The 20,205-nt window shown below is 54.5% G+C and overlaps 2 protein-coding genes across 8 annotated transcripts; one reads left to right on the top strand and one right to left on the bottom strand.

The window, feature by feature from the left end:
- Positions 1–1,239: 1,239 nt before the first annotated feature.
- On the bottom strand, positions 1,240–4,397 carry slc46a3 (solute carrier family 46 member 3). Its single transcript, XM_052047101.1, has 6 exons — positions 4,293–4,397; positions 3,095–3,363; positions 2,119–2,989; positions 1,948–2,031; positions 1,713–1,869; positions 1,240–1,480 (listed from the first exon to the last, which is right to left on the bottom strand). The coding sequence occupies exons 2-6, from the start codon at positions 3,287–3,289 to the stop codon at positions 1,348–1,350; spliced, it is 1,440 nt and encodes a 479-aa protein (XP_051903061.1). The 5' UTR covers positions 3,290–3,363; positions 4,293–4,397; the 3' UTR covers positions 1,240–1,347.
- A 495-nt stretch (positions 4,398–4,892) lies between these two features.
- Positions 4,893–18,837, top strand: synj1 (synaptojanin 1). Of its 7 annotated transcripts, XM_052047075.1 has the most exons (30): positions 4,893–5,313; positions 6,193–6,350; positions 6,434–6,520; positions 7,500–7,767; positions 8,118–8,343; positions 8,594–8,677; positions 8,840–8,917; positions 10,432–10,493; positions 10,781–10,877; positions 10,992–11,167; positions 11,263–11,344; positions 11,419–11,571; positions 12,175–12,340; positions 12,475–12,498; positions 12,891–13,082; positions 13,169–13,253; positions 13,510–13,650; positions 13,979–14,171; positions 14,255–14,413; positions 14,548–14,704; positions 14,814–14,934; positions 15,065–15,277; positions 15,364–15,442; positions 15,647–15,986; positions 16,158–16,286; positions 16,529–16,581; positions 16,685–16,865; positions 16,946–17,166; positions 17,332–17,355; positions 18,027–18,181. In XM_052047075.1, exons 2-29 carry the CDS (start codon positions 6,227–6,229, stop codon positions 17,350–17,352), a joined length of 3,912 nt encoding a protein of 1,303 aa, XP_051903035.1. In that variant the 5' UTR covers positions 4,893–5,313; positions 6,193–6,226; the 3' UTR covers positions 17,353–17,355; positions 18,027–18,181. The 7 variants fall into 7 exon arrangements, with proteins under 7 accessions (XP_051903035.1, XP_051903030.1, XP_051903029.1 ...); XM_052047070.1 differs by lacking the exon at positions 17,332–17,355 and having other exon boundaries at positions 12,184–12,340; positions 18,027–18,837; XM_052047069.1 differs by lacking the exon at positions 17,332–17,355 and having other exon boundaries at positions 18,027–18,837.
- Positions 18,838–20,205: the final 1,368 nt, after the last annotated feature.

Below are 20,205 nucleotides of genomic sequence, written 5' to 3'. Positions count from 1 at the left end.
GTTCTCCCCCCCCCTGTCACTCTTGAAGCCTTTTGCTCGATGTTCTTGACGAGGACTCATTGAAAGCACGTGCGGCCGGCCACGGCAATTCTTTCTTGGTTCCAAAAAGCTGAATTGCGCTCGTGAGCTCATCCGCCGAGCGCGCGCGTCTGCGTAGCGTCGCACGTTGAATTGACGCAAATAGCGTGAGCCAAAAATACAAAATTTCACGAGAGTGAATCATTCAAGAATTCACTCCGATTGTATTCAAAGTACAGCTGGCTGAAAAATCTGCTTTCGGTACACAAACAAATTCTTTGTACTGGGTGAGCTCCCCCTAGTTACCAAAACTAGTTTCCGGGTCAAGGATTTGCTCATTTCTGCGATTTTGCTGTTTGTGCGCGTGCATGTGTCAGTTGCAGCGCCACCCAAGGAAACACGCTGGCACCGGCATGACTTTTCCAGGTGCAGGGGGAGGGCACGGCGCCAAAGGAACTTTTCCATCTGGACGTGTACGCGACCACTTCAGACCGTACCCGGCGTACGCCGGCCAAGATTTACGAATCCGGGTTGTTTTTTTGACTTGCATTTGTGTCAAATGCAGCCCCCTCGGCATCCGTTGCAGGCCGGCCGTCCTCCTGTCTGTGGCCCCTTCTCAAGCTTTCTCATTTTTTTCCCCCCAGATGTGGTTTTTGGGGACTTTTGCCTTGCCCTCCTGGGGGTTAAGCTGTGAGACTGTGAAAAGGGGCTCTCAAACTCAAAAGGACAAGACTATTATATATATAAGATTCTAAACGGCATGCTTGTCGGCTGCTTTTTGACTTACCTGGCTGTCACTTCAGCCTTTATCGGAGCTGTCCTTATTTTGATTTTCTTTTTTTCTCTTAAAGGCCGCTCCCTGAAAAGATTGTCGGACATGAAACCGCTCCGTGGGTTCTTCTTCTCTTATGATGTGACGAGAGAGACCTCTGGTGGTGGCAAAGAAAACTGCCAGACAACCAGTACGGAAGACCACACGTTTGGTTTGCATCGAAAAACTATTGTGTGACACACACACACACACATATAAAAAACTATGACATATTATTACCTGGAGAAAACAAAATCACTCTTTTCACTGAAAACGATTCGCAGTACGAGGTTCCCTGAAGCGGATCGCGCGATGCTTCCTCTTATTGGCCTTCGCGTAGCATGCTAAATGCTACGCGGTTGTGGCGTCCGGGTGAAAGAAAATAACCAGAAGACGAAGCCCGCTTTAGCGTTTGTTTTGTTTTTGTCAAACGCGGACGTACTTTGAAGAAACCCAAGTCGTGATTGCGCTGGAGAGCTTCGAAGAGGACGACGGCGGCGAGGACGTTGGTTGTTTATTCATTTGAGCAGCCGGTCGCGGTCGCTGTGGTCTTGGGGCGCATCTTCGTCCACTGGAGGGCGCTCGTCGTGATGGTTCGGCGCCGCCGTCCCGTCCTCGCCGGCCACGTCCACTCCCAGCACCCACACCGCACTGGAAGGATGAAACGTCTCGGTCAGAGGTCGAGACGCCACTTCAGATGGAGCGCTGCTGTTACAACTGCAAACTTGTGGACTCCTTCTGTGCGCACTCAGCTCGAAAAACGCACGCACGAGTGGAAAGCAATTTTACACCGACGACAAGATCCCGGCCCGGCTCTGGCATTCCATCCCTCGTGCGTAAAGCATCGGCAGTCGGGAGGATTTTCTCTCGCTCGCTCGCTCACCCCAGAAGCGTGGTCGGGACGGCACAGAGTCCGGCGGCGAGCAAGAAGACAAAGCCGGGGTACCAAGACACTGTGGCGGCGTACAAGGTGTTGAAGAGCGCCGCCGACACGTTGGCCGTCAGGACCTCCGCGAAGGAGAGCAAGGCGAACAAGGCCCCTGCGTGAGCGAGAGAGAAAAATGGCTTGAAAGATTCCAGGCGAGCGAGCGGGCGGCCGGGCCTGACGAGATGCTCACCTTGCTCGGACTTGGAGATGATTTGGGACATCATGGATCGCAGCACCGCGAAGGGCATAATGGACAGGGACATGGGGAGCCTCGCTAAGGACGCCGCAGAGAGCAAAAACACAAAAGACAAGATGGCCGAGCGTTCGTCCGGCGACGCGGAACGCGCGGCGAGGATCTCACCTAAAAACATCATCAGCGTGGTTTTGGAAAAGGCCACGGCGGTCATGCCGGCGGCCAAAGAGACGACGCCCGTCAGCACCACGAGCAGCCGCGAGGCGCCGCAGTACGAGAAGGCGGCCACGCCGGCGAAGCTGAACAGGAAAACGGTGGTGGACAGTGCCGCGCCGTAGCCGATGAGAATCTCCGTCCAGCACAGCGGCTCGTTGAGCTCGTAGAGCACAATGAGGGAGAAGCTGCCCACCGAGGCGAAGGAGAAGCTGGTGAAGATCAACAGCAAGAGGACCAGCAGCGTGCGCCGCCGCGAGCCGGCGCCCGCAAACATCCGGTAAATGGCCGAGAACATCTGCCGCACGGCCGCCCGCCCGCCGCCCGCGTCGGCGGCCGGCCGTTCCACCGTCTCTTCCAAAATGAAGACGGCGTAGAGCAGGACCAGGACCTGACAGGCGGCCGAGGTCAGGAAGGGCCCGTCGAAGCCCGCCGCCCTCAGGAAGTAGCCCGTGGACAGCGCGGCCACGCCCGACAGCAGCCCGATCATCATGTCCAGCCCGGCGATACGCAGCGTCATCCCGCGGCCGCCGCCCCCGCTCAAGTCGGCCGCGTAGGCGAAGCAGCCGCCCAGGAAGGTGCCCAGGCCGCCGAAGAGGGCGGACAGGAGCGAGGCGCCCAGCAGCAAGTAGACGTTGAGCCGCAGGGAGGTCACCAGGAGCAGGCACAGCGTGTAGAGCAGCGTGCCCGCCAGGGGCAGGACGATGGCCACCTTACGCCCTACCCGGTCGCTGGACGCCACCAGCAGGAGGGTGACCAGCAAGGACGGCGCGGCCGAAAGGATCTGAGAGTACAGCGAGAACAGGGACGCCTGCTCCTGCACCTCCTGAAGAGGCAAAAACAAACGGGCAAAGGCTCAGCCCGCTTCATAGCTCAGACACGCCATCACAATTTGCGAGCGCTCTCCGCGGTGGCTTATCTGATGGCTGACCTGGAAGTAGAAGGTGCGGTTGTCGCGGTCGCTGGCGTTGGCGCACGTGGACGCGTTGTCGGAGACGGGGTAGCTGCTGTTGGTCAGCTGCTGCCACAGGCGCCGGTAGACATACTGCGGCACCAGCGGGTACGTCAGGTAGGTGGAGAAGGCGTACAGCGCCACCACCGGCTCCACCAGGTAAAGGCCCTTCATGCCCGCCTTTCAACAGCGGGGGGCCTTTGAGCGTCTCCGCAAAACATTCAAAACCTCGAATGGTCTCAGGTAGCCTGAAAGGAGGGCCGAGGGACATGACCTTGAAATAGAATCTCTGTTGATGTTAAGCTTTGGCCACAAAAAAAAACAAAACGACAACAAGAACCAAAATCACTTTTCCAATTTGCTCAGATAAGCAAATCGTTAGCTTAAAGTCGTTTCTGAACGGGTTGACAAAAACTGAAAGACGAAATCCATAACTGAACAAGTCCGGTTCCCTCTATTGAACTTTGGGGATGACTATGACCTGGAAGACCAAACACGGAACACAGTTTGGAGAAAGGAGGTTGGTATTTGCAGATAGTGGGAAAATTAAAGTTTGCTTTTTTTGGGGGGGGGGGTCCTCTCTCCGCTCCTTTCCATTCAAATTTTGTGTCTTCGTGAAGCCACTTTGTCTTTGATGCGACGGAGCAGAAAAGACAGGTTCGACAATTGAACATAAAATGCGCCCTCGCCACACCGCCTCCAGCTCCAAAACATAAATAAAATGTATTATTATTATTATTATTATTTGCCTTTTGCCCACGTGCGGTCGGCAAAATAGATCTGCGCTCGCAACTTCAAAATGCGCACCGCGTCCTTTTCTGCACCTTCCGCTCGGCTCCTCCCTCGTCATGCGTGCAAATGTTTGATAACGCGATGCATTGGTGCTTTAACACCAGACTACCGGCAGACTTTTTAATGTCTTTTGCTTAATGTTTTAACCGCCGCTATTTGCCATCCGATGACCAGTAAATCTCGGATCTCCGAGCCAAACGCTGTCACGTTAGTATCGTGTTATTATGACTTCTTGAACACGGAGCTATTAACTTCCCCAGACACGCAGTAGGTTGCGTGCATACTGCATAAACAAAAGAGGCCCGCGTCCGTTTCGAGATCAGACGCAAACAATTCAAAAAATGCCGTCCCAACACATCTTGCGTGAAGTGCGCGTGCTTCTTACCCGTTCAAGACGCATTTATGATGACCCTGCTCCCACGTCTGCAGGTTATGAAGCCGGTCAGGAGTCGTCTGCTTGTCGGTGGCGGTCGTCGAGCGACAAGGGTACGCCCCGTCTACCTCTCGATCCGATTGGACAGCATCGCATTCAAACCTACGCTGCCATTGGCTACTATTCACTGCCAGTTAAAAACAAACGAGTCGGACGTGAACATTTCCACGCCCCCGTGTTTATTCTTTTAAAATGTGTCCGTCATGTGCTGAGATACAAAAATATAAGTTTTGTTTTTAGAGCACGAATGACATTTTTCGAGATGTGTTGAGCGACTGAAATGTGCCACCCGGAAACATCGTGCTCCGCGCTAAACGTGACGCACCAGGATATTTTTCACACTCGTGTTTATTGTATTAAAACATGTCTACATTTACTACATAAGATGTAATATATTAAGATGTCATATATTAGTAAGCGTAATATTAGAACGGTCTCTCTCATTTGTTGAGTTGTGCTGTGAAACCAGTAAAGTCCCTCCTACCTCCAAATCCGACTGGACAGTCTGCCCCTAATAGTCCGCCACTATTGGCTAGTATAAACTGTCAGTTATAAGAACAAGTTGGACGAGGACATTCTTACTTTCCCGTGTTTGGAGTATTAAAATATCCGTTTATTTGGCGTATATCCAGCGATATTCGTATTTGAAGGAAATATTTGGATATTTTTATGACAGTTTTTGCATTTTGCTAAACCGCGCCAAGCTAGGAGAAGGCGTCGACTGGCGTTGGAATGTACCATTGTGCCAACGCAGGGGAAGATTTTTTTTGTTGTGACAGCGGAGTAGAAACCCGGCCGTGAGAGTCGAGAAAGCGAAGGCGACCGGGAAAAGCTTCGCTTTGCTCTACCTGTTGTGTTTCTTCGTTTATTTATTTATCCTTTACGTTGACGCCCATGGAACTGGCGTCGTCGAGGCTACCTTAAGCGTTTGCTCCGAATGTCCACTGCGTGAGCAGAAGGGTTGCTTGTTGAGGTAAATGCCGGTTTGACGCAGGGATCCACCTTACGACGGCAAACTCGCGAATCAGCGATTAGGGCTAGCGAGCTAAAGCTAACGCGGCTAAGCTGATTCGCCATTCCAAGTATTTATAAATCACGTGTATGTTATTAAAAAAACCAAGCCGCAACAAATTAACACCCACAAGGCGTTCACGTAAGCCTCGCGCGTCGGGTCATTTATTTTTTGGTTTAAAATAAAAGTCGTGACTCTCCGTGTCTGCCTACCGGCCTCTTGAGCCGCCAAGATGGCTTTTAACCTGGACCCAGTCGCCTTTCGCACTGTCACATATCCTTGAAATGAAAATTTTGCTGTGATATCGGAACCATTGAATTCGTGTCCGTTCTCTGTATGGGCATGCAAGGTGACGGATGGGCCGAATTGTGATTTTCGAAATCCTCCTCCAGCCGCAGTGAGGAAATCAATCGGATGATCGAACTGGACCATTAATTGCAGCACGTTTTACGAATGGTTTGCTCGTCTGCCTCACAGTTTTGAGGTGCGAGGGGTTTGAATCTGGGCAATGGCCTTAAAGTATGGAGTCCACCCTAGCCCCCCCCCCCCAAATGTTTTGAAGTGAACGGTTGATTGTTTAGTTGTGTGCTGGATGGACATGTATGAAGACAGCCGTTTCCTTGAGCATTTATCCTGAAGCCTATTCCAGTTTACTTTGGGCTCCAGTAGGCCCTGGACTAGCTGACATATAAACAAACAACCGTTCATGCTCACTTTCGCGAACTGTGAGGCGTATTTAACTGCATTTCGACTGCATCATCTTTGATGTTTGTTCCAATCAGTAACGCTGTACGTTTGGATTGACTTCTTCCCTATTCTGAGTTTGCCGTCTTTCTTAAGTCCCAGTTGTAGGTCGTTGCGTCTGGCGTCAACGATGGCCTTCAGCAAAGGTTATCGCATCTACCACAAGCTGGACCCGCCCCCTTACAGCGTCATCGTGGAGACGCGCGGCCGGGAAGAATGCCTCATGTTTGAATCGGGGGCCGTCGCCGTCCTCTGTAAGGAGTCCTCTTTTTTTTTTTAACTCGCTGCCGTTTTACCGCACCCGCGCGTCTCACGTTTGGCTCGTCCTCATCTTCAGCGGCGGCCGAGAAGGAGGCCATAAAAAACACGTATTCCAAGATTGTGGACGCCTACGGGATCTTGGGTGTCCTCCGCCTCAACTTGGGTGAGTGGCGCGCACATAATGGTGTCACTGGATGACACGGACAATGCCCTGATTGACGGTTATGAGCTCTCGCTTGGCTGATTTCCTTCGCTCTGTGTTGAGAGCCAAAATTTGAGTGATGTGCGAGCTGCTCGAGGGAACTAAACGGAGCCATTAAGCGACTGAGGAGCCCTCGCATCTGGACAATGAGAGCCGCGCAGTAGCCCGTGCGTTTTAAGCCATTTACAAAACGAGACCAACAAATACAAAATGTGAATACTCACAGAGAGAATCTGCAGCTCCTGGATTCACTCACGAGACCTTTTTGGGGTGAGAATGAGTGTTGGGCAGTATTGTTATCGCTAAATTTAAATTCATCAGTCAAGATATATATGTATGTGTATTTTTTTCTTTCTACTTGATTTAAATGAATGAAAACTATGAAAAAAGTACGAAAAAAAACTACATTGAAGATTGTGTTTTAAAGCCAATTCTCCCATGCCATGTAAATGCAGCCTTCCACTCCATCTTGTAATCTGCTTTCACTTGTCCCCTGCACGACCTTGAAGGCTGAAATCACAACAAGCGAAACAAATCTCAGTCTTCAGAGATACAGTGACACCCCGTTTATTAAAAAAGGAAGGAAGAAAGAAAATCCAGCCAAATGTTGAATCGAAGCGTACGCTTTCATCTAACAAAGCTGCGCTACCTTAATGCTAGCATGCAATGCAAAATGCCACGGTTGGCGTTACGAAAATGAGCTTCAAACGGTGCTTAGCGAAAATCACACGGAGAAGCACCGCAACGAAACGGAGCACATGGATTCTCCCCGCGCAAAACGATGATCGGCGATCTAGCAAGCGTCCGCTGGATCCGGCGGTCCCATTCAAGTCCAATAAGATAAGATAAGATAAGATAAGATAAGATATCCTTTATTCGTCCCACACTGAACCTTGTGTTCAACCTTGCAAAGACGGTTGTCCCTCTTTCCTCGCCACAGGCGACTCCATGCTCCACAGCCTGGTGGTGGTGACGGGCTGCAGCTCGGTGGGCAAAGTGCAGGAGTCGGAGGTGTTCCGCGTGACGCAGACGGACTTTGTGTCCCTGAAGAACGACCCCGGTGATGAGGAGCGCATCGGCGAGGTGCGCAAGGTGCTCAACTCGGGTCACTTCTACTTTGCCTGGTCCGCCTCGGGCGTCAGCATGGACCTCAGCCTCAACGCGCGCCGGCGCATCCTGGAGGACACCACGGACAACCGCTTCTTCTGGTAGGAGGTCATTCGATTCGAGCAATCCCGCGCAAAAGTAGTACACCAGGCCTTTATCGGCTCATTCGCGGACACCGACGTCCATCCGTCGAGTACGTTTTCAACGGGTAGGCGCAAAAAAGGGTCCGACTCAACTCGACAGGTTTGTGACCCACCCTCTAACTGATGCCAGCTGATGGCGGCATCACATTGCGTAGGCCTCGAGCACAGCTTTTGAGTAGAAGATGAGGATCAGGCGCTAGGTGAAGACATTCCAACAAGTCGGCAGTCATATAAGGTGACGCAAATCAAACCTCGGTCCTTTCTCAGTCTTGGTTTTCCCTGGTCCCGCTCTCCCCGTTTGCCACCAGGAACCAGTCCCTGCACCTGCACCTGAAGCACTACGGCGTCAACTGCGACGACTGGCTGCTGCGGCTGATGTGCGGCGGCGTGGAGATCCGCACCATCTACGCCGGACACAAGCAGGCCAAGGCGTGCATCTTCTCGCGCCTCAGCTCGGAGCGGGCCGGCACGCGCTTCAACGTGCGCGGCACCAACGACGACGGGCAGGTGGCCAACTTTGTGGAGACGGAGCAGGTGAGCGCCAGGAGCCATCGACGCACGTTTTTTTCCCATTTGCCGGTCGGACCGATTTTCTGGTTCGATGATTGTTTTTAGGCTTTTTGTTCCTGGCTTCAGGTTGTTAAAGTGGGCAATTTAGATGTAGCCATACTCGTGCGTTCTCTCCAAAAGGTTTTTGCAAAAACACATTTGACTCTCACAAAGTTCCACGAGAACGCGTTTTTTGGCTTGCTGACATTTTCAATGCGTCCTTTTTGCGGAACAGGCCATCTTCCTGGATGACAGAGTGTCGTCTTTCATCCAGATCCGCGGCTCCATCCCGCTGTTTTGGGAGCAGCCGGGCATCCAGGTAAGGCAAAAGAAAACCCACGCGTACGCTCCTGAAAAACCGAGCACACGTGGCCGCCGCCGAGGCTGGCGTCGTTCTCGGCCGTGACCGAGGTTCAGTTCACTCGGGAGCGTTGCAGAGCGTTTGCCATTTAACTCGTCTCCGCCTTGGTGCTGTGTTCAGAAAAAGTCCCTTAAGGGGGTTTTGTGGCACCTGAACGACAATCGGCAAGCCAGTCGACGCGATGACAACCCGCATTTGGTATAAGGCTCTTTTGTTCTCGCTCGTTGCGCTCTTCTCCGTTTTGGGCTCAGGCGGTCTGTCGGCAATCTGTGCGGTGTCACGCCAACCAAATACACGGACGGCGACGCTGACTGACCAGCGGGCCCAAATTTCTGCTCTAAGCTTGCAGCTCGACTGAGCTGAAAATCAAATTAGAGCAAGTGAGGTACCGCGATGGCCGTCAACATGGCTAAGGAGAAGCGCACTTTAGCGTGCGTGCGGCCACGCCTGGTGAGTGACGTGGGAGCCCAACTCATTAGTCGTAAGTCAAGGTGGCGCTATAGCGCAAAACCATGGCGCCACCTTTGCCAAGTCTGCACGATTATGCGAGGGGCCGCTTGGTCAACACCGCCGCCTTTTCCATAAATGTTTTTTTTTCCAGACTTCTGATTGGATAAACCCAATAAAAAAATTTGGGGGGTTGACTGACATCGCACAGATGGCGTTTTTGCAGGGCAAGACTCACTGTTGGTCGATAAAGGGCATTTCTTTGTTTTCCTCAGCTCCCCGACATCTTTGGTCAGGTGAGAGCCCGGTCTGAAAACACGCCCTCTCGCCCCCCCCCCCCCCCCCCCCACCTTCAAGCGCTCCGAATTTGATCGTTGATTGCGCCAACATCGAATTCACTTGTTAATTAGCGCCTGGCTACATGTTGCTAAATCTTAGAAGCAACCAAAGGACGGCGGAGGCTAACCGGGGCGTGTTTTCAGACGCGTTGAGAAGGTTGTTGGCGCTCGCCGCTTTTGAGGTCCCGCCCCAACTGGCCCCACTCGTTCCCTCCACCAATGTCCCCTCCCGAAAGCCAACGCTCTCGCCTCGCAGGAAGACGCATTCAAGATGATGACGACCAAAGCCACGCCGGCGAGAAGCTTGGATGACTAAACGAAACCCGCGACGCAGTCGAGCTTGGAGAGCGAGGGGCCGCGGGGGGGAATGTTTGCTTTGTCGACGAGTCGAAACCTGCAAAATTCCTGCGCTGACGGCCGGGCTTGACTCCTGCGCTCCAGATGAGCGCTTTCAGTGGGTCGGCAAGGCCCGGGAAATAGATGAGATGCGTTCAAGGAGCGAGCAAAGTATGCGGCGGCCGGCCTTCTTTCAAAATGGACAGTCAGGACAGTCTGTGAGAGATTGCGTGTGTGTTGGGGGGGGGCGAGAGATCAACCCCCCCACGTGTCTTTGCGACATCTGCACCCACCGTTTCATTTGTCATGGTTTGCCATTGCAGTGTTGCCCTAATAAACCCAGAGACATATAATAATCCCCCCTCCCCCCCAAAAAAAATGTCCTTGGTGGAGGTGATGAAAGTGGAGGTGCAGTAGATGACGCTCGGTAGGTGCCCCCCCCGGCCCCCTTTTATGTCCTTGTGTGCTTTGTGCCAACGCCGAGCTTCACTTGCAGTTGATTTCTTTCTCAATCTGATTTGTTTCTTTGGCTCTTCGGCGTTGATGTTGAGCGCGCGTTGACGCACATCTCTTGCCGTGTCTGCCCCGCAGGTCGGCTCGCACCGCGTCAAACTCTCCCGAGGATTTGAAGCCAACGCGCCGGCCTTCGAAAGGTACTTATTTCCTCAAAGAAGCTTGTCGAGTCCTTTTCATTGGCCTCACGCGGAGGGCAATGCATCCTCACAGCCTTGTCAGCCGCCGGTGGACATTTTGCGCTCGGGCGTACGCCGGCGCTCTTCCTAAGATGGCCGACCTAATCTCCACGCCGCACCTTGCAGGCTTGCGCCCTTATCAACTTTTCTGGGCCGCTCAGGCCGCGGCGTCTCAACCACGAGCCGACTGTCTTTCCAGAGCACCTTCTCTCCAAAGTTTCATTTCTTTGCTTTCCCGCCTCTTCCAGACACTTCACTGCCCTGAAGAGCTTGTACGGCAAACAAGTGATCATCAATCTGCTCGGCAGTAAGGAAGGAGAACACATGCTCAGCAAAGCCTTTCAAGTGAGCCCCCCGAAAAGCTGCGTCCGATTCGCTTGTATTGAACCAAGCGCAATTTTAGCGAAGAAGCGCGCTGGTGGTCCCGCCCAATGTGGTCCGATTGGCTTTTGTCTCCAGAGTCACTTGAAAGCGTCGGAGCACGCCGCGTCCGTCAAGATGGTCAACTTTGACTACCACCAGAACGTGCGCGGCGGAAAGGCGGACAAGCTGCACAGCGTGCTCAAGCCGCAGCTGGCCAACTTTGTGGAGGAGTGCGGCTTCTTCTACTACTCGGGAGAGATGGGCATCGCCAGGTGGGGGGGGGGGGGGGCGCTCCTTACGCTTTGGCCCGCGAGTTGTTTTCTTCTCCCGTTAAAATCGCTCGCTAACTTGTGGGATTTTTTTGTAGGAGTCAGGGCGGCACCATCAGGACAAACTGCCTGGACTGTTTGGACAGAACTAACAGCGTCCAAGCCTTCTTTGCCCTGGAGGTACAGTAGGGGAGGGGGGCAACAAACGGAAGGGTCCATTTTGGATTAAATGATCACGTGGCCGCGTCTTCCAGATGCTGGCCAAGCAGCTGGAGGAAATGGGCCTGACGGAGAAACCTCAGCTGGTGGCCCGCTTCCAGGAGGTGTTCAGGACCATGTGGTCGGCCAACGGCGACTCGGTCAGCAAGATCTACGCGGGCACCGGCGCCCTGGACGGCAAGGCCAAGGTGGTGCAGCGCACGCGTCGATATCTCGCCGCCGCCGCGCCGCGCCGCGTGCGTTCTCGCGTGCTCTCTCTTAACTCTGGCGTGTGTGTCGTGTGCCGTCTCTTTCTGCCGCCCTCCGGGACGCTGCGCACGTGCGGTAAGTTCCCCCAAATTGCACACATTTGGGTTTTGGGAGGCTTTGATTTGAGGAATCCTTTCTTTTCTCCTCATGCTCCGAAATGGCGGCGTTGCGCTTTTGATTGAAGCGATTCCCCAACCGCTTCTCCAATTGCTCTCAAATTGACTCGCTCACCCAAAATGCATCGATTCGATTTCACTTGCGCGGTTGGAAAATCGCTGATCGCCAACAAGTACTCGGTTCCTTTGGCGATCGCAGCCACGTACGGTGACAGGCAGAACAATTCGGTGTGTGTGTGTGTGTGTGTGCCTGTTCCCAGTCGGTCAAGCAAACAACAAGCACCAATTTGGTGGATGGTGAGCAGTTCTTCAAAAAAAACGACAACAACCCAAAAATCTTAGCAACCGTCCGTTGCTTTTTGTTTGGTGGCGTGCCGTGAAATGCGTCCCGTTGCTTGTCAAATAATCAGCCGTGATTTTGTTCAGGGGGGGAAGCTGAAAGACGGCGCTCGCTCGGTGACCAGGACCATCCAGAACAACTTCTTCGACAGCTCCAAGCAGGAGGCCATCGACATCCTGCGCCTGGGCTCCACGCTCAACAGCGACCTGGCCGACAAAGCGCGGGCCTTGCTCACCACCTCCAGCCTCTACGGTAAGTCCCTCGGCTCCTCCTCCTCCTCCTCCTCACCCGGGAGGGAGGAGCTTCGTCCGGGCCGCCGTCACGTCGGCCCGACGTTTGGTCTAACGGGACTTTCTCTTCCTTCTCCCCACGCTGCGCTCTGTTAGTCACTGAGCCCGTCTTGCAGTCAGGTACGGTGCTTGAGTACCCGTCAAGTGGATCCACCTTGTCCTCCACTTTCACCTCATATGTGCTTGGTCTTTCAAGGAGCCATATTGTGCCCCCCCCCCCCCCCCCACACATAATTTCAAAATGTTCACAGGACTTTTACATAATGTCTTTTTTTTTTGCCTCCATCCCATTTGTGTGAAAAGCATTGTCATGTGTTGTCAGTGGACACAGCCCCCATGAGTAGTTGTTGATCACCCCCCCACCCCCCACCCCCCACCCCTCCCGCCATTTTCTTTGATTTCATCTTTGAATATGCACAGTAGAATAGAAGAGCCAGTCCAGGAAGCGTCTCCCCAATGCATGGGCGCACACACTCATTTGGGCAACCCCCCCCCCCCCCTTTTTTGCGCAGCCTCCCCCAGGGTGCTGCTGGGCATGTGCCAGAACCACCGCAAGTACACGCGGCCCAAGCAGATCCGAGTGTGCGTGGGCACGTGGAACGTCAACGGCGGCAAGCAGTTCCGCAGCATCGCCTTCCGCAACCAGACGCTCAACGACTGGCTGCTGGACGCCCCCAAGATCGCCGGGCACCCCGAGTTCCAAGGTGAAACCCCCCCCCCCCACCCACCCGCATGTCTTTGTAACCTTTGCGGCGCCTCGCCCCCGTCCTGATCCGTCTCCGCTTTCCAGACGGCAAAGCCGACCCCGTTGATATTTTTGCCATCGGCTTTGAGGAAATGGTGGAGCTGAACGCCGGAAACATCGTCAGCGCCAGGTACGTGCGGGCATCCCCGCGGACGCCCACAAAAGCATTGGGGGTCACGGGTCGCGGATCTTCTCATCGTTGAACTTGCTGCTCGACTTTTCTAAAATTGCTGTACAGGCCAGACTGGGGTCCTCTTTCATTTCCTGTCTGAGGTTTTCTTATTCTCATGACATGTTTATGGGGGTATGCAGAATGCCAGCACTCAATCCAATAAAATCCCCCTCCCATTCCCCCCACTCCCCCATACGCAAACCCAAATCCACAGCACCACCAACCAGAAGCTGTGGGCCGCCGAGCTGCAGAAGAACATCTCGCGGGACCACAAGTACGTGCTGCTGGCGTCAGAGCAGCTGGTGGGCGTGTGCTTGTTCGTCTTCATCCGCCCGCAGCACGCGCCCTTCATTAGGTACGCTTTGCAAACCCTCGAAGTCGTGGTTCTCGGTGTACTCATGGCGCGCCGGCTCCCTCTAGTGGTACAACAAAGTATGACTGAGTTCGGGACATCGGCATTTAGTTGTTTCTCAAAGTGCAGTTTGGGAATTGTCTTCAAATTGTGTGTTTCATTTGTTCATTGGATGTGAAAACAGGCATTTTTTTACTTTTTGCAGTGTTGGATTCTATGAAAATGAAAAACCAAAAGTGGGGGGGGGGGTCATTTTTGAGTTGCCATTTGAAAGTAGAAAAACAGAACGATACATAGCTCGGCGGTTCATTGTCTTGTGCGCGTCACGCAGGGACGTGGCGGTGGACACGGTGAAAACGGGCATGGGCGGCGCCACGGGCAACAAAGGGGGCGTGGCCATCCGCCTGCTCTTCCACACCACCAGCATCTGCTTCGTGTGCTCGCATTTCGCCGCGGGACAGTCGCAGGTCAAGGAGAGGAACGACGACTACAACGAGATCACGCGCAGGCTCAGCTTCCCCATGGTGGGAACGCCGGCAACACGTTTCAATGTGGGCACGGGGGGGGGCAACGTTTGTGTCATTCTTTGGCGCCTCGTCCCCTCCAGGGTCGCCTGCTCTACTCTCACGACTACGTTTTCTGGTGCGGCGACTTCAACTACCGCATCAACCTGCCCAACGAGGAGGTGAAGGAGCTGATCAGGCAGCAGAACTGGGACGCGCTGACGGCCGGCGACCAGCTCTTTGACCAGAAGAATGCCGGAACGGTACGCGGTCCATTCCCAACCGTCTGTTTGTTTGGACCGACTGCTTTTGTCCAATTGCAGTTCGGCCTCTGCGTGTTGTCGTGTCCGCGCGATCGGGCCCAGAATTCAGGAAGGAAAACCTGTTTGTGGCGCAGGTCTTCCGGGGATTCATTGAGGGCAAGCTGGACTTTGCGCCCACGTACAAGTACGACCTTTTCTCCGAGGACTACGACACCAGCGAGAAGTGCCGCACGCCCGCCTGGACCGATCGAATCCTCTGGAAGCGCAGGAAGTGGAACTTTAACAAAACAGGTACGCACATACGCATTATTTTTTTAGATATAATGTATACAATGCCGCGATGCTTTGTAGCTTCATGGAAACTATGATGATATGAGTACTTTGAAATATTTGCGCGTAGCCGAGGAGATGAACGTGGTGGGCGCCACGTCGGCCGAGAACGAGGATGACGCGGATTGCCCCTGGAGCCCCGGGACCCTCAAGTATTACGGCAGGGCCGAGCTCAAGACCTCAGACCACAGGTGGGTGCCGTCCAATCGGGTCCTTCTGGGATTTGGCAGAAGTCGCTTGATTTCAGCGCAGCGTTTGATGAAAATTGCCGTCGAACAAAGTTCAGAGCGATCGGCGCTAATCTACCGAGCCGCTTGTTAGGCCGGTGGTGGCCGTCATGGACGTGGACATCCTGGAGGTGGACCCGGAGGCCCGGCACCAGGTCTACAAGGACGTCATCGCGCTGCAAGGACCCCCCGACGGCACGGTCCTGGTCTCCCTGTGCTCGTCGGGACCGGACGACTACTTTGACGACGCGCTCATCGACGAGCTTCTCGACAAGTTTGCCAACTTTGGCGAGGTCATCCTGATCAGGTGAGCCCCACGACACTTTTCGGCTATTGAACTTGGTTTGAAGGAACCCGTCTTTGCAAGAGCGCTCACCTGATTCATGGATTTAGATTTGTTGAGGAGAAGATGTGGGTGACGTTCCTGGAGGGCTACTCTGCTCTGGCCGCTTTGTCCCTCAGCGCGTCCACCGTAAGTTACCCTTTGGGGGAGGACACCGTGGTCAAAATGGCAACATGTTTTCTTTCATCAAAATATGAGCTTCATGAGGACAAACGACACGCATGAGATTTTTTGTTCAACCTGGCGTCAGCTACTCCATCAGACATTTTGGACTCCATTCACGAAAATGCGATCCTTGACCTTGATCCTAACCGGCCCTGGGCCTCGCGGCAGGTTCTGGGCAAGGTGTTGGACATCCGCCTGAAGAGTCCCGGCTGGATCAAAAGCCTGGAGGAGGAGATGAGCGCGGAGCGCATCTGCGGCGGCATCCCCGCCTCGGCCAGCTCCACCCTGCTGGCCGAGGACGCCGCCATGGGCGACGACGACGACTACGACATGGAGGGCGACGTGGACGAGGAGGTGGAGGCCGTCCTTCCGCAGCACCTGCAGCCCGGCGCCGGCTGGTCGCCGCAGCCTTCGCCGGGGGCCAGCCCCTGCGCCTCCCCCACCCACGGAGAGGCGGCGCCGCCCGTCAGGCCCGGACGCGCCGCTCAACCGGCCCGACCGACTCAAGGTAAGACCAATCACGTTTTGTATATTCAGCATCACGGCATCCGATTTTAAACACAAACGCGTGACAGGAGCACGATAGACTGTCAGCCGTACGGATTTCATCCTCTGCAAATAAGTGGAATTTTTTTCGGGCTGCAACCACCTCATCTTTTTTTTCTTTTTTTCTCCCCAGGCCCCCCTGTCGACTTGCAGCCCGGCGCGCCGCCATCCCAAGGCTTGGAGCCCAAACGCGCGCCGCCACCCCGGCCCAACGCACCCCCGGCGAGACCCATGCCCCCCCAGCGCCCGCCACCCCCCTCAGGTACCACGAGGCCGGTTCGGCCGATCCGAAACGGGGCGTGACCGTCATTCGGCTGTTTTCGGAGTCGACCCCGCGGTATTTGTCAGCATGCTCGAAAGATGAGCAAGTGCGCCATCTGCTGTCGGCGAGTTGCCGGGCAGAAGATTGCGCAAGTTTTTTTCTTTGAGCGCAGCTCCTGATTTCTCTCACATCAATTCAGCCACCCCAAGGGGGCAACATTGCTTTGTCTGAACCCCTTTCAGGTCGAGGCCCGCTAGCTGCGGGAGCCCCCACAGCCGGAGGCACTTCCAGGCCGGTAGGTTTGAGATGCCGTCATCACCGCCGCTCCTGACGATGGCTCCTGACGCCGGCGCCAACGTGGACCCTGACGGGGCGTCGCCTTTGTGGTTTTCCTCCAGAATCTTCCCGCTCGAGCAGGCGTGATCAGCGTTCCTCCGCAGGCTCGTCCCTCTCCTCCGCCCCACCCCGGAGCTCCCCGCCCCGCCCCCGACGTGCACCCGGGGGCCCCTCGACCCAACGCCGACACCCACCCCGGAGCCCCTCGGCCAGTACCTGCTCAAGCGGCTGATCTTTCTCTAGGTGGGGGTCTGTTTTTTTTCATTTTTCTCTCCTTCTGTGCCGCCTGATGTATTGAGGAGAAACTCGCTTGCGCGGTTCAGGGCCCGCGCTCCCGACGGCGCCCCCTGTGGCGAGGCCGTCGGTCCCGGCGCCGGCGCAACCGCAACCCGCCGGCCCGGCCCAGCCGCAGCTGCCTCCCCCCATGCTGCCGACACCTGCCGCCGCCCCCGCGCAGACGCTGGCCTCCCCGAAGCCGCCGCCCCGTTCCCGCTCGCATCACGCTCTGCCCTCGGATGCCGCCAAGGGCGACTCGGCCACGCAGGTTGGTGACCATGCCGGTTATTTTTTGGGGGGGGGGGGCGGTGTTCCTCTTCCTTCCAGTTCTGAGAAATCAGATCTTCTCTCTTCCTCGCTTTTCCTCACAAGCTGAATGTCTTCTTCTGGCTTTTGTCTCTCTTGTGACTCATTTGTCCTTTCCTCTCACAAGCCGGACAAGCCGTCGGGGTGACAGGTACTTCACGTCTCTCCTCCGTAGCGCATCTCCCTTTTTTTTTTTTTTGTTTGTTGCCATGTCCTCCTCAGTTTCCTTTCTGCCAACACAAGGACGCAACACGCGCTTCCATACGTGCCGCCATCCTCCTTTTTGCCGATTTCATTCATCTGTGCCAGTGTTCCATTGTGCTTGTGGCTTGAGGGCTCCCCGTGGGGGGCGCCGGTCTTGTAAAAGCCACTTTCCACCAGGCAGTCGCAACCTCCTTGTTGTGGAGCGTCTGGGTCTCACAGTCTGCATTTGTTCCGGGCAGCCTCACCCAACGGAGGAGACTTGTGTCAGTGTGAAGCCTACTTTTGGCCACACTTAGCACGCGCAGTGCTCAAAAATGCCAGCAGGTGGAGTTCAGTCTGGACCTCCTTTTTTGGGAAGCCTGAGCAACTGCGGTGGTCCAGAAAGGCCAGGCAGCTTCAGTTCAGCGCGCTTCATAGTTCCAAATGGCACATTTGAAAATCTTCAGAGCTTGCTGATGGCCAGCGTCCAACTGCTCTGACAGTTCTTTGCAATTTGGGCTCTTCTTGAGACACCTTCCCAAAGTTTGGAACTGGACTGGTGGAAACGTGGTCTCGGAAAGGTCACCCGCCGTCGGAAAGTACGGAGGCCGTGATTGAGGTTCTCTCTTTGTGCGACAGACGAACGGACTGAACGGCGTCCGATCCAAGCCCAAGGCCCCGGACGCCCTCGACTTCCCGCCTTGGCAGCAGAGCTCCCGATCCTTGACCCGCGGCTCCTCCCTGAGGACTCCGCCCTCCGTTCCCGCCTCGTCGCCATCCTTCATGTCCGCCGCCCTTCTCCCGCCGCCGCCCGCAATGCCTCGCAGTCGCTCGCAGGAGACCCTGCGCAGCTCCCCGAACCCTTTTTCCGCCGAGCCGCTCCCCGCCCGGCCCTGCAGCACCAACCCGTTTACGGGCCGGCGCGACTGGGCGCCGCCCGTCCCCGCCGCGGTCGCCCAGCAACGGCTGTCTCGGGGCGCGTCCCTGATCACCCCCTCGTCGGTCACGCGGGCCGTCCCGCCGCCCCGCCGCCAGCCCCCGAATTGGGTCACTTTCAACGACGACTTTCCGCTTCCGGCCGCCAAGCCCCCCGGCCCCGCCGCCGTCGCTGAACCGGACTGGTTAACCGAAGCCGCGGCCCCCTCGGCCCCCCGTGAGTTTAACCTCTTCCCCGAGCCGGACTGGTTCACCCCTTCCCCGGCTTTCAACGCGCACCGGGCTAAAACTCTGCCCCCCGCCGCAACCCTCCTCCCCGAACCGGATTGGTTAAGCGCCATCCCGACCCTTCCTCCCCCGCCTGTCCCATCGCGCTCCGGCGCCGCTGTCCCGAAACACCCCGACCGATCCGGTCCCGGCTGCCTCCTCTTTGCCAGAGAGCCAACCGAACGCTGAGATCTATCTGTAGATCCGTGACGTATACGTATTCATTCGTTCATCTTCTGAACCGCTTCATCCTGTATATTTGTCTGTTTGCGTGAGAGTATTTAGGATGAGCTCAAACGTGCGCCGTTATCTTCCACTTTCGTCCCTCGTTTTAAAAAAAAACAAAAAAAGACAGATCAATATATTGTGAGCCGCGGCGCCTGTGCAATATTAACGTCGGTTTCTGTGCTTCCCAACATCGACAGTAAAGCCTTGATGTAAGAGTTGCAACTCATCTTTCCTCATTGAAATGAAAGCTAAAGTTCCAGCACCTCAAAAAAATTCCTTTACTGTGGATACACAGTAGTAACGTCCCCCCCCCCACACAAATCCTGAAAAAAGAAAAGGGACACCACAAGCTCGACATTGCCGATGTTCTATGCGCACTTGTGCAATCTCAGTGTGGGGTCAGGGGTCACGCTGCGCTTTCCGCTCCTCATGAATGTATGCCATGCCGTTCTGAGTCTGCCACTGTTGCAGTGTACATACATAGTTGTTTATGTAGAAAACCCAACACGTGTGTTTGCACAATTCTTCATATAGATATATATAAAATGTAAGATAGATAGATATGCACTGAGGCTGTCCATCCCACATATGGATTTCCTTGTCTCCCCGTCAAGACAAGTGTGTGTGTGCGCGTGAGTGAGAGAATAATGTCGTGTGTCGGAGATGTGACAAGCGACACAAAGGGCACATTCTTCATTTGGGGGCTCCAAACTCCAGCCAACTCTTGGATACGTGGTAAAAACTGTGGCGTGATGTGTATTGTGTACAGGGTGCTTTTATTTTTGTGCACGTCATAATTCAGTGTTGTGCAATTGTTTGAACCTGCAACAGGGCGTGACTTACTTTCAGGCCCTTGAGTTTGAATCCACGTGAACCGTCTGGGTTCTCAACAAATATAACAAACATTGACGTCAAACGTGAATGAAAGCCAACAAATTGGATTGTTGAACTCCAAATCTCCATTCACTGCTCTGAAAGGCATACAATTTGTGTGGAGTAGGGGGGGGGGGGGGGGAATCGATATAAATATTTATGTATCCTAGAATCTCCAAGCCAGCAGCATTTTTGTGTCGCATTTGAGCTTTTACAGGCCACAAACTGGCTGCCTATGTGAGGTCGGTGTCCTCCCTCTCGAGTTTTTAGTAATCCATCGTAATAAGAATCTGTGCTCGTGAACATAATCTATATGTATTAAAACATGAAGCAGCAATTCGTGTTCATCTCCGTGAATGTTCCATATTTAAAGGGCACGGCCGCGAGCACATTTATGTATAAATGCAGTTTATGTTGTATGTATGAAACTAAATAAAACCAAACCGAACGGCGCTTGTGTTTACTTTTGGCTCACGGTTTAATCTGCAGTTTTGCAATTTGCCACAGGATGGCA

Source organism: Hippocampus zosterae, chromosome 16 (assembly GCF_025434085.1).
Source record: "Hippocampus zosterae strain Florida chromosome 16, ASM2543408v3, whole genome shotgun sequence".
NCBI classification, from domain to species: domain Eukaryota; kingdom Metazoa; phylum Chordata; class Actinopteri; order Syngnathiformes; family Syngnathidae; genus Hippocampus; species Hippocampus zosterae.
This window is presented reverse-complemented; position numbering and strand designations above follow the sequence as displayed.